This window comes from Arachis hypogaea, chromosome 19, assembly GCF_003086295.3.
Source record: "Arachis hypogaea cultivar Tifrunner chromosome 19, arahy.Tifrunner.gnm2.J5K5, whole genome shotgun sequence".
NCBI lineage: Eukaryota > Viridiplantae > Streptophyta > Magnoliopsida > Fabales > Fabaceae > Arachis > Arachis hypogaea.
Window position 1 is genome coordinate 132,377,333 of NC_092054.1, and position 13,573 is coordinate 132,390,905.

The window sequence follows — 13,573 nt, forward strand, 5'->3', positions numbered from 1 at the left end:
TTTTTTATATTTTATTAATTAAATATAATTGTTATTACAAACATGTTGTTAGTTTGAAAGACTTGGTAATCTAACTTGGACATGGAATGCTTGATCTATGCTACTCATGCCTTTGCCAGCATGCCAATAAACATCTTGCATTTAATTGTCATTACATGCACTTGCTATATTTCCATTGATGAACTTTTCACATGTAGTCATGACCATGTGTTAACGTCATTCTTCTTTATTGTGCATTGATTACCACCTTTCCCACTCTCTTCCTTGCTCTAACCCTTAACTTTAAAAGTTACTTTCTTTTTCTCTTTTCAGGATGGCCACCAAGAATGATAAAGAGAAAGCTACTCCCAAACTACCGGCAAGGAAAAGAACAAAAAGAGCCCCAGCTGAGGAACCACAACCCCCATCCACTTGCACATCTTAGCATGCACCGAGGATGGTGCAATCTTTAAGTGTGGGGAGGTCGATACCGACTTCCAGGGGTTAGTTACCTTCTTTCCAACACCAATACTCTATTTTCTTTGTTTGTTCATTGTTGTATTTGCATATTTGATTGCATATTTGTTTGATTTTATGCATTTAGTTACTACTTGGTTGAAGTAATATTTTCTTTTTCAAGAAATTTTATAGTATTTCACTAATTTAATATATATATATATATATATATATATATATATATATTTAATTAATTAAAATTTTTTGTGTTAAATTTGTTTGAAGTTGTATTTGGAACATAGTTTTTGAGCCAAAGAACACACAACCTGTGAGACTTTGAGCTTATTTATATGGTTACATTAATTAACCATAAATTTTTATTCTTGTGTGTTTTCTTCTCTATAACTACAATCTAGATTTTGTTCCAGCCTATATGTCCATTATTTAGTGTATTTATATGCTTGCATATGATTGAGGCCATTACTTATTTTTGCTCACTTATTCCAAATAAGCCTACCATTTTATGTCACCCTTGTTAGCCACTTTGAGCCTTTTAACCCCATTTATTCTATATTTTACCACATCACTAATCTTAAGTGGAAAAACAATTAATTATCCCAATTGAATCTTTGGTTAGCTTAAGATAGAGATTGTGTATCAACTAAGTGTGGGAAAACTGTGGAAACATGGGTTAATAAAGGGAATGTATCATGTTGCTGATTTTGAAGATTGGGAAATTTGGGAATCTACTCATGTAAAATAGAAAATCAAAAATTCCATATGCATTGATATGATATTTCAGTTTTTATGTTTTAGTTAAAAAAAATAAAAAAATTAAAAAAATCCAAAAAAAATATTCAATAAATAAATAAATAAGGGGACAAAATTACCCCAATGATAAGCTAATGAAAAATCAATGCATATGTGATAAAATTAAAGAAAAATCTTATGCATGAGTAGGTAATGCAAAATGAAGGATTTTTGGGTAGCTAGGCATGATTCTAAAGTTATATAGAGTATATGTATGTTAGGTAAAAGTTTAGGTTAATTAAAGATTCAATTTATAAAGCTCACTTGGCCATACATATATCCTTACCTTTACCTCAACCCCATTACAACCCTGAAAAGACCTCATGATGTTTGCATTGGTATACTAAATATTTCTTGATTGGTTAGATGAAGAACAAAGTTTAGAAAGTAGGATTAGAGAAGAGTTAAGTGAATTACCCTATACACTTGAGAGACTAGAGTGATATACACTACCAGTGAGGGTTCAAGGCTTGATTCTATGTTCCCTGCTTTCATGAGCTATCTTCTTACAAGTTTACTTGCTTTTTATTGTACGATTTGAATTAGTGGAAATTGGTTTGTATTTGTCTTGGAGAACTTGTTTGCTTTTAACCAAATAGGTAGAAGCATTTCACATTTAGTTGTATTCATATAGATAGGATTGCATTTCATACATTTTACCATTCCTCTTCACTCCTTTATAGCTTCTCTTGAGCTTAGCATGAGGACATGCTAATGTTTAAGTGTGGGGAGATTGATAAACCACTATTTTATGGTTTATCTTGTGCTCAATTGAATGGTTTTTATCAACTCTTTACCCACTTATTCATACTAATCGCATGTTTTACATTTTCCTTCCTGATTTTGTGCTATGATTGAAAACATGTTTCTTTGGCCTTTAAATCACTATTTATTAATCCTTTCCTATTACCATTCTATGCCTTGATATGTGTGTTAAGTATTTTCAGAGATTATAGGGCAGGAATGGCTTGGAGGATGGAAAGGAAGCATGCAAAAGTGGAAGGAATACAAGAAGTTGAAGGAACTGCAAAGCTGTCAACCTGACCCTCTCGCACTAAAACGGTCATAACTTGAGCTACAGAGGTCCAAACGACGCGGTTTCAGTTGCGTTGGAAAGATAACGTCCGGAGCTTTGATTTGATATATAATATACCATAGTTTCCCTGATGCTAGGCGACGCGAATACGCACTCCACGCGGACGCATCGCAGTAACAAAAATCAGCGTGGCAGATTTCTTCTCCAGCGATTTCTGGGCTGTTTTTGACCCTGTTTTCGGCCCAGAAAACACATATTAGAGGCTATAAAGTGGGAAAATTCATTCATTCATAATCATCAGCTCATAATTCATAATTTTTAGTTTTAGATGTAGTTTTTAGAGGGAGAGGTTCTCTCCTCTCTCTCTTAGGTTTTAAGATTAGGATTCCTCTTAAAGGATTTAGGATTTCAACTTCCTCTCAGGTTCAATATTCCTTTTACTTTATATTTCTCTTTTACTTTTAGATACTTTAATGCTTTTATTTGTTAATTACTTATGATTGCCAAATTGGCTTATGAACCATTCATGTTAGGATTTTCTTTATTTAATATAAATTGAGGTATTTCAAATTTATGATTCTTATTTAGCTTTTTATATTCTTGGCTTTAATTGATTAACTGGAGACTCTTGAGTTATCAAACTTATCGTGGTTGTTAATTGTTATTTCTACTAATTGAATTGGATTCCACTAACTCTAGTCCTTTCTTAGGAATTGGCTAGGACTTGAGGATCAGACTAATTAGTCCACTTGACTTTCCTTTGTTTTAGTAAAGGTTAACTAAGTGGGATTAAAACTCAATTCTCATCACCATCGATAAGGATAACTAGGATAGGACTTCCGAATTTTCATACCTTGCCAAAATCTTATTTTATAGTTATTTATTTATTTTTCTTGTCATTTAAATTACCTGTTCCTTATTTTAAAAACCCCCGATTTAAAGACTCATAACCAATAATAAGAACACCTCCCTGCAATTTTTTGAGAAGACGACCCAAGGTTTAAATATTTTGGTTATCAATTTATTTAGGGGTTTGTTACTTGTGACAACCAAACGTTTGTACGAAAGGATTTTCTGTTGGTTTAGAAGCTATACTTGCAACGCGATTATATTTGTGAATTTCTTTACCGATAGAAAAACTGTTCGTCAGTCCATCATCTTTTAGATTGGACAGATCGAAGTTCTTGCCTTGCCCACCTTTTTTATCCTTAAGGTTCAGCGTGACGTCAGGGTGACCTCCTTTCAACCCTTTGACGCTGCAGCGAGCATGAATCCCGTCGATTAAGATCCTGTTGTTGTTGCTCGGGAATCTCATGGTTATGTTCATCATGCCTCCTGACTGGACGACTTTGGAAACGAGATTGCCAAGATTGCGAGCGTTTGGCCAACCTTCGCTCCAATTCCAGACGATGACGTTCTAGCTCCTGTACTCAATGATTCATGTCTTGCATGGTGTAGTGGTAATCATCTCCTAACCCTGCGAAATGGCGGGCTCCGACATGGCGAGGCGTTTCTCGGTTCTCATATTTGGGGGAACTTTTTCATGTGTAGGAGTAACATTAGTTTTGTACCCATATTCTTGATGTTGTTCTTTTAAAGGTGTTTTGAGATTGATCGTAGAGTTAATTCTGTGCTCGGTCATGATTCCTAACGAAGTACGATCTCCATAAACAGCGTCAAATGTTTGTACTGAGGTCACAAATTGAAAGTGAGAAGATCGAAAATCCTAACTTGGGCGAGTATAGAACTAGGCGTAGAGGGCAACCTACAAGACACTCCAGTGCTTAAGTTAGCTAAGCGTTTTGATAGTATATCTTATTTTGGGTTTACCTGCTGAGTTCTCTCTTCTTTTATCCCTGCATTATGAATTTGCCGTTTTTTTAGCATTTAGAATCTTTATGACGTGCCCTTAATGTCACGATTTGGCAATTTCGTGGCTCTAATGGTGTGGCCGTTGCGCTGTATCCGACACTATTTCGTAACGTCGTATTTGTCGGATGCTCATTTAATTGTTATTTCATCATATTGTTATTTGTCTACAACAATTTAAAAAGTAAATTCTATATTAATTTAATTTAATTTGATTCAAGAAATTAAATTTATTATATTATTTAAATTTACTTTTAATTAATTTAATTTATACGATTTTTTTTAAATTAAATAAAGTGATATAATTCAAATTTTAATAACTTTTAAAAAATAAAATTGTATAAATATTAAATTTATTTTAGAAAAATCCTTTTTTAATGCATGGCTAGAAAAAGATGAATTATTAATTTCTACAACACAGTTGTTGTTATAGGAGTTGTAGTTTATGATGCATGGATATTAATACGAACACAGGACACGTTATGACATAGGACACAACACACAAATTTAAAAATCTTATAAGATACAAAAATAAATTTTAAAATTCTATAAAATACAAAAACACGTATATATATATATATATATATATATATATATATATATATTAAAATGTAAATTAATTTTTTAGATGTTTTTAATATTTTATTTTAATTATATAAAATATTTAAAATATTTTTTGTTTTAATAAATAATAATATATAATATTTTTAAATTTATTTTAAGAATATATATTAAAAATAAAATTAAATATATTAATACGTAGTAATATTTAAATATATTCAAAAATTATTTTTATTTTTTATTAACAAAGTTAAACACAATAATACATATATTATATTAAAAATATATTTAATATACAAACACTACAATTCAATAAAGTATCAGTATTTTATATACGGTAGTTAAGAATCCGTGGTATAGAAGACACCAAAATATCGGTGGTATAGAAGCGCGAGAAGAATAATATTGTGCAGAATGCAGAGGAGATGCCACCGATAAGCAATTAGATGTATCGTCATGTTCCTAAACGGTGCATGCATGACACGTGCAATATTTGCTGGCTCTTGCTACTTTCTCCATGTATCAAACTTCAATTGCACTTGTTACTCCTCTTTAATTTCTCAAATAATATAAGTATGTGTAGTTGTACAAGTTGGGTGGAGAAGAGAACTTGGAAGATTACTAGTCTTTGAAACGCAAATGGCTGCAGAGTTTGAGAAGGAGTCACTCGTAACTGAGGCATATTATGCAGATGTTACTGTAGAAAGAAGGGTCAGAAATGACTTGGAGGACTCTCTTCCAAAGCCATGTAAGTCAATAATAATAATTTTTTAATTGATTTTGGAGTAAAGAATACGTCTTGTTTGTTGTCTTTTTGAAAAATTTTAAAAATATTATCGATTTTAATTTATTTTATTTTTATTTTTAATATTTTAAATATATTTTAATTATATTTTTGAGAATTAATATTGTTAATAGAGGCTAATGTATGTGATAATTATGGACTGACCTATTATTGATATGTGATAATCATAAATTAGTGATGAATCCATTTTAGTTATGAGTAAAAAATATATTAAAATAAAGTTTACTAAATATTGATATATTTTATATTTTAAAATTAAAATTATATATATAAATACTCAAAAAACTAGATCTATAGATAAAAATTGAAAAATATATTAATTTAAAATAATAAAAAATTAACTGAAATATTTTTTTATTTTAAAATAATTAAATATTATATTTTATATACATTTTAAATTTAATTTTGAGATATTATTAATTTAAAAATATTAATTAATAAATAAATAACATTTTTTAATTCTTAAGTATTTTTTAGAAAAAAATTAATTTTACTTATGTTTAGAAGATTAAGTTTTAGCTTAGTAGTTAATTATTTTATTAATTTTAAAAAATATATTATTAATATTTATTAATATTAAATTTGTTATTTATTTATTTTTAATTTTGATATTTATAATAAAATAAATATTGAAATTTTAATGAGGACAAAGATAATATAATAATAGAAATAAAATATATTCGCCTATATGTAGTTATGTACTTATAAATTTGTTTGTAAACTTCTAGTGGGCAAGTGCTCTCCTCTTATCATCACCTAGGTCCGTCTTTGGTCCGTCCTCTTTTTTTTACCTAAATCCGTCCCTGATCATAGCTGAAGTGTTAATGGCAATTATATCTTGGATTGGATGATGAATGAAACACAATTGTTATGCTAGTATTTTTGTTAACGATATTAATCTTTAAACGTATAATTAAAATATATTAAAATTTTTAAAAAGTTGAGAATAAAAAAATATTTTATTAATTTTGTGATGAGATGATAGATATGTTATGTGTGATGGTGGTGTGTGTGAGTTAGACATGGCTCGAGCACTGACAGCACCAGATACAAAGCACCCAGATGGAACAGTAGGGCACAGGCACAACAATATGAGTGTTCTACAGCAACATTGTGCTTTCTTTGACCAAGATGACAATGGAATTGTTTATCCTTGGGAAACATTCGTGGGCCTCCGTGCGATTGGCTTTAATTTCATCGCTTCTATTATCATGGCTGTTGGAATCAATCTCGCTATGAGTTATCCCACTCTCCCTGTTAGTCTCTCTTCTCTTCTCCACCTTGTTCATTAAAATCCAATATCCATCTACTTCAAGTTCTTTTTTTTTTTTTTTTTTTCCTTTTTTGTATTTTAAAGTTATTTTATTTTAACATTTTTGCTCCCGCTTTTGCGTTGTCAAAATTTAGTAGTAAGACCACACCCAAAGAGTGGGTGTAACCAAAGAATGGGTCTTAAATAAATGAATTACGGAGAGGTAGAAATATAGCAGGCTGGACTAAGAAATCCGAAAAATAAGCCCATCAAATCCACGGGTCCAAAAACCCGAAGCCCGACAGGCTAATAAGATCGTAGTATTTTTGTGTTGTTGAGTGTTATATTTTTATTTTTATAAATTTTCTATATTTTTTATTTAAATAACAATCCAAAATAAATAAATATTTAAAAAAAAAAGTTGTGCTTTTTTTTTATAAGAAGCGGTTTTTTTATTTAATAAAAAAATTTGAAAAATGAAAACGGACTAACTTGGTCACCTTCAAGTAGAAACAATGTCCATAGCTCGTTCTGATTTTGTTTTGACAGTCTGCTTCGAATTCTGACCTCTAGATTTCAAATAGAACTCGAAGAGGAAGCAATATTAAATTTGTAAATGTGTTGAGGAAGGAGAAATGTTGAAGAGAAATCATAGATAATAGAACACAGAGTAATAATGTTAGAGTTGACGTACCATAATAACCCCACATCTTGCAACAGATTAAGTGGAAACTATATTACATGCTATAAAATTAAGGACCAATAACATTGCAAATTACGGAGCCGTGTGTTGAGCACAGAGCGAACTATTCTTTCGCCTTTTACTAAAGAATACCGTGTGCTTTTTACATTTAGCGGCATACGCTAATTTTTGAAAGAGTCTTTCCTTTGGTAGACTCTGCAATCATAGTTAAATAAATTTTTTTTTCTATTTACGTTTTATAAATTTGCCTTTAATGGTTTCAAAATTTTGCAGCACTGGTATCCCTCTTTCCTGTTGCCAATCTACATACACAATATTCACAAAATAAAGCATGGGAGTGATAGTGGAACTTATGACACGGAAGGACGGTTAGCAACTAATTTATTTGATGTTAATAACCAATAACCGATGTTTAATTATGTTTCACATTAACATTCTTAACTAATTAAATGACAGTTATGTACCGGTAAATCTTGAGAACATTTTTAGCAAGTATGCTCGTACAGTACCTGATAAGCTCACACTTGGAGAGATTTGGGACATGACTGAGGGCAACCGAAATGCATTTGATCCATATGGCTGGTAAAATATAATAATATATTGAAAGCATAATAAGTCAATACTATATATTTGAAATTATTTTTAATGCAGTGCCTATTAGTAATAAATAAATAAATAACGTGTTTTATTTGTTTGCAGGGCTGCTGCTAAATTTGAATGGGGGGTTCTGTATGTTCTGGCAAGGGATGAGGATGGTTTCTTGTCTAAGGAGGCTGTGAGAAGATGCTTCGATGGCAGCTTATTTGAATACTGTGCTAAGATGAATTATGGATATTATGATGATGCTAAGACGAGTTGAAATATTTGTCTCTCTTGTATGGTATGAGAATAATCATTGCTAAGTGAAATTTCTTTGTTTGTTAATACTGTTAGAAAGATGTTTCAACAATAAAGAAGCAGCAGCATGTGACTATATTTGATGTAATCGAAGAATTTCAAATTTTAGTTGCATTAATTTGTATCACTCCTTATAATATATAATCTATATAGCATATATATTATCTCCTTTTATTTGTAACGAAAAACCTCTGGTGGTGAATGGGGAATCTTTCTCCACGTAAAGAATGTGCGTGTCACTCAGGCGTATGGGGGGCGTATCCAATTGCATGATTTTCCATTATGCGTATGTGCGGGGAAAGCAGATGCGGGATCAGTTCTCAAAGTTGGTGTTTAAAGTTTAAACGCAAACACACTATCATTAAGGCACCATTTGTTTTCGTATACAGAATACATAAACGTAAACAGTAAATATCGAGGGATAGACTATTCTTATTGACATATTTGAACAGTTAAAAAAATACATATAATATTATAAAATTATTTTTTTATTCAGCACTGGTGGATTTTTTTTTTGTCACAGTGAACCTGTAAAATATTTAGAAATTCCAAAAAATCACATTTAATTTTTTTATTCATTTTCAATAAGAGAGATTATGTAAGGTAGAGTTCCTTATCGATTAGGATTAGTGCAAATTCCTAAAACAAAGAGGGGAAGTGTAAAATGTTTAGAAATTCCAAAAAAATCACATTTAATTTTTTTTATTCATTTTCAATAAGAGAGATTATGTAAGGTAGTGTTTCTTATCGATTAGGGTTAGTGTAAATTCCTAAAACAAAAAGGGGAAGTGAGAATTTGAAGAAGGATATAACACGGGTCTCTGGAATTTTGCTAGTAGTTTATTAACGGGTAGAAGATACTAAGCATTGTTGAGTCAGCGGTGGCATCCTCGTCGTTAAAGAAAGACGTGGTGGTTGTTATCTAGATTTTTTTTTATTAATAATAAGCTTACTATTATAATTATTTTTTAGTGAGAATATATAATATATAAAATGTAATAACTTAACAAATATTTCTAAAGAGATTTTTCATTTTCTTTAACAATAAGAAAAATTTATTTCTCTCCTTCTCTTAATCTCTTCTGATTCATCAAACCATCAACATCACACCTTAAACAGTTTAAGACATGAGATTTCTTTATCAATAATAGGTTTACCATTGTAATTATTTTTTTAGTAAGAGTACATAAAGAGTACATAATATATAAGGTGTAATAACTCAACAAATATTTTCTAAAGAAATTTTTCATTCTCTTCCTTAGCAAACAACTCAGAATATATGCTTAATCTTGTAGTGCCCTTTTGTCACTTTCTTCTCTATTTCGCATTCTAAAGTACTTTTCTCCCGAGATAGTTAAGTGCCACCTCATACACAATACACGAGAATCCGGAGAAAAGTCCTTCGAGCAACTCTGTATAGATGTTCACAATAGTCCACAGCACTAGTCTAACCGTCTTTTACTCCATGCACCAAAACATTTCTAATAAACCTAGCTAAGTTCGCTTCGTCTATTTGATATCTTCCAAACCTAAGAATATTAAGCAGAGTTTGGTCGTTCAAGTTTATTACTTTGTTGCCACTTGTGAAGCTAGTTGGTTTTTTTCTCAATGGATTTCATTGGTTACCTAGATTATTTATTTATCAATAATAGGCTTACCATTGTAATTATTTTTTTAGTGAGAGTACATAAAGAGTACATAGTATATAAGATGTAATAACTCAACAAATATTTTCTAAAGGGATTTTTCATTCTCTTCTTTAGCAAACAACTCAGAATATATGCTTAATCCTATAGTACCCTTTTCTCACTTTCTTCTATATTCCGCATTCTAAAGTACTTTTTTTCCGAGATAGTTAAGTGCCACCTCATACACAATCCGCATTCTAAAGTACTTTTTTTCCGAGATAGTTAAGTGCCACCTCATACACAATACACGAGAATCCGGAGAAAAGTCTTTCGAACACTCTGTATAGATGTTCACAATGGTCCACAACACTAATCTGACCGTCTTTTACTCCATGCACCAAAACATTTCTAATAAACCTAGCTAAGTTCACTTCATCTCTTTGATATCTTCCAAACCTAAGAAAATATTAAGCAGAATTTGGTCGTTCAAGTTTATTACTTTACGACGCCAGTCACTAAATTAATAACCAACCATTAATCCAATCCATGTGAATGCCTTATTCAATGCGGAATATCTCAGTTTTTTAAAATCTTCTTGAACCGTAACAAAAAAAATTATGAACTTCCATTGAAGTTAAAATATAGGGATGGGGGATAATTCTCTTACTGTTGTCACTTGTGAAGTTAGTTGGTTATCTTTTTTAATGGATTTCATTGGTTACCTAGATTATTTCTTTATCAATAAAAGGCTTACGATTGTAATTATTTTTTTAGTGAGAGTACATAAAGAGTACATAGTATATAAGGTGTAATAACTCAACAAATATTTTCTAAAAGATTTTTCATTCTCTTCTTTAGCAAACAACTCAGAATATATGCTTAATCCTGTAGTGTCATTTTCTCACTTTCTTCTCTTTTCTCCCGAGATAGTTAAGTGTCACCTCATATACAATACACGAGAATCCAGAAAAAAGTCCTTTGAACACTCTGTATAGATGTTCACAATGGTCCACAGCACTAGTCTGACTGTCTTTTACTCCATGCACCAAAATATTTCTAATAAACCTAGTTAAGTTTGCTACGTCTCTTTGATATCTTTCAAACCAAAGAATATTAAGCAGAGTTTGGTCGTTTAAGTTTATTACTTTAGGACGCCAGTCACTAAATTAATAACCAACCATTAATCCAATCTCTGTAAATGCCTTATTCAATGCGGAATATCTCAATTTTTTAAAATCTTCTTGAACCGTAATAAAAAAAAATTACGAACTTCCATTGAAGTTAAAATATAGGGATGGGAGATAATTCTCTTGCTGTTGCCACTTGTGAAGTTAGTTGGTTATCTTTCTTAATGGATTTTGGTTACCTAGATTATTTCTTTATCAATAATAGGCTTACAATTGTAATTATTTTTTTAGTGAGAATAAATAAAGAGTACATAATATACAAGGTGTAAATATGTAATAACTCAACAAATATTTTCTAAGAGAATTTTTCATTCTCTTCAGCAAACAACTCACAATATATGCTTAATATTGTAGTGCCCTTTTCTCACTTTCTTCTCTATTCCGCATTCTAAAGTACTTTTCTCCTGTGTTAGTCAAGTGCCACTTCATATACAATACACGAGAATCCAGAGAAAAAAGTTTTTCGAGCACTCTATATAGATGTTCACAATGGTCCACAATACTAGTTTGACCGTCTTTTACTCCGTGCACCAAAATATTTCTAATAAACCTAGTTAAGTTCGTTTCGTCTCTTTGATATCTTCCAAATCGAAAAATATTAAGCAGAATTTGGTCGTTCAAGTTTATTACTTTATGACACCAGTCACTAAATTAATAACCAACTATTGATCCAATCCTTGTGAATGCCTTATTCAATGCGGAATTTCTCAGTTTTTTAAAATTCTCTTGAACCATAATAAAAAAATTACGAACTTCCATTGAAGTTAAAATATAGGGATGGGGATAATTCTCTTGCTTGCCACTTGTGAAGATAGTTGGTTATCTTTCTTAATGGATTCCATTGATTACCTAGATTATTTCTTTATCAATAATAGACTTACCATTATAATTATTTTTTAGTGAAAGTACATAAAGAGTACATATTCAACAAATATTTTCTAAGAAAATTTTTCATTCTCTTCAACAATTTTAGTAAAAGACAGGGTCAATTTTTAATTCGACGGTAATAGGTAGAATGTTAAGCGTGAGTTGCGTTGTGGTGTCAAAGAATTAAGAGTCATAACCTTTCTATTAGTGTTGTTTACTTAAAAATGATTACATGACATAAACATGAGGTGAATTCTATCCAACTCTCTCTAAAATAACATGTAAGTTACTCTTCATCATGTGTCAAATTTTAATTGTTTATCATCTTAACCATAGTTACATTATTTTGTAATTTATTATTTGAATTAGGTAATGATATAATTTCTTAAAATATCAAAATCTCAGTTCCGTTAATTGAAGCACATTTCCACTCCTCCATTCTTTCTTCGTCGCGTAGCTTCGGTCCTTCCAATCATAGCCGTCGTGACAAGAAGCGCCAACGTCGTCGTCATCATCTCTTAACGACGTTGTTAAATTCACGTTGTAACTTTGCCGTCCTTCCCAATATAGCCAGTGCTGACCTTATCGCTATATCCTATCCTCTCATTCGATCCCTCTTTCTGAAGTGGATCACTCCTTATCAACATAATTAATGGTTAGTTTGGTTATTAAATTTTTTTATTAAAAAAATATATCTTTATTTAATTACATGATAAAATATATATTCGTATGTAAAATATAATATAATAAAATAAATCTATTCAGAGTACTTAAAAGTATAATTAAAATCAGGAACATATAAATATAATAATAAAATTTATATTTTAAACAAATAAATATATCTTTTATCATACATAAATTATTTAAGAAAATAAATAAATGGTTAAAATTAATAACACAAGTTTAAAATGATAAAATCTAACTTTTTTACAAGTATTTTTATTCTTTTAAATTTTAATTTATTAGTACTTTATTATTTACTTAATAATTAAACAAATTATTTTTATGAAAAATTATTTTTTGTATTATTTTAAAGAAGAGACCAATATAACAGTTCAAAAAATAACGTAAAAATAATATTTTAAATAAAAAATAGTTAATATAAAAATTTTTAAATGTAAAAATAAATTGTATAGATATTTAAGAGATAAATATGACATACATGCCTAAAATAAATAAAAAAGATAAAAATAATTCTCTATTTCTCAAGGGTACTTCTATTTATATATTTTACTTATTTTAGGCATGTATTTCATATTTATTTGTTAAATATTTATACAATTTATTTTTGTATTTAAAAATTTTAATATTAAATTATTTTTATTTAAAATATTATTTTTACGTTATTTTTTAAACTGTTATATTAATCTCTTTTTTAAGATAATACAAAAAAAATAATTTTTTATAAAAATAGTTTGTTTAATCATTAATTAAATAATAAAAGACTAATAAATTAAAAATTAATAGAATAAAATATTATAAAATACGGTAAGAAAGTTAAATTTTATCATTTTAAATTTTTG

At 29.6% G+C, this 13,573-nt stretch overlaps 1 protein-coding gene and 1 non-coding gene across 2 annotated transcripts; both read left to right on the forward strand.

Annotated features, from left to right (window-relative positions):
* Window positions 1–5,054: 5,054 nt before the first annotated feature.
* On the forward strand, window positions 5,055–8,495 carry LOC112776698 (peroxygenase). Its single transcript, XM_025820922.3, has 5 exons — window positions 5,055–5,459; window positions 6,537–6,772; window positions 7,745–7,839; window positions 7,928–8,053; window positions 8,171–8,495. Exons 1-5 carry the CDS (start codon window positions 5,351–5,353, stop codon window positions 8,328–8,330), a joined length of 726 nt encoding a protein of 241 aa, XP_025676707.1. The 5' UTR covers window positions 5,055–5,350; the 3' UTR covers window positions 8,331–8,495.
* Window positions 7,550–7,666, forward strand: LOC112781922 (U5 spliceosomal RNA). Its single transcript, XR_003192669.1, has one exon. It is a non-coding gene; the product is annotated as a U5 spliceosomal RNA (small nuclear RNA).
* Window positions 8,496–13,573: the final 5,078 nt, after the last annotated feature.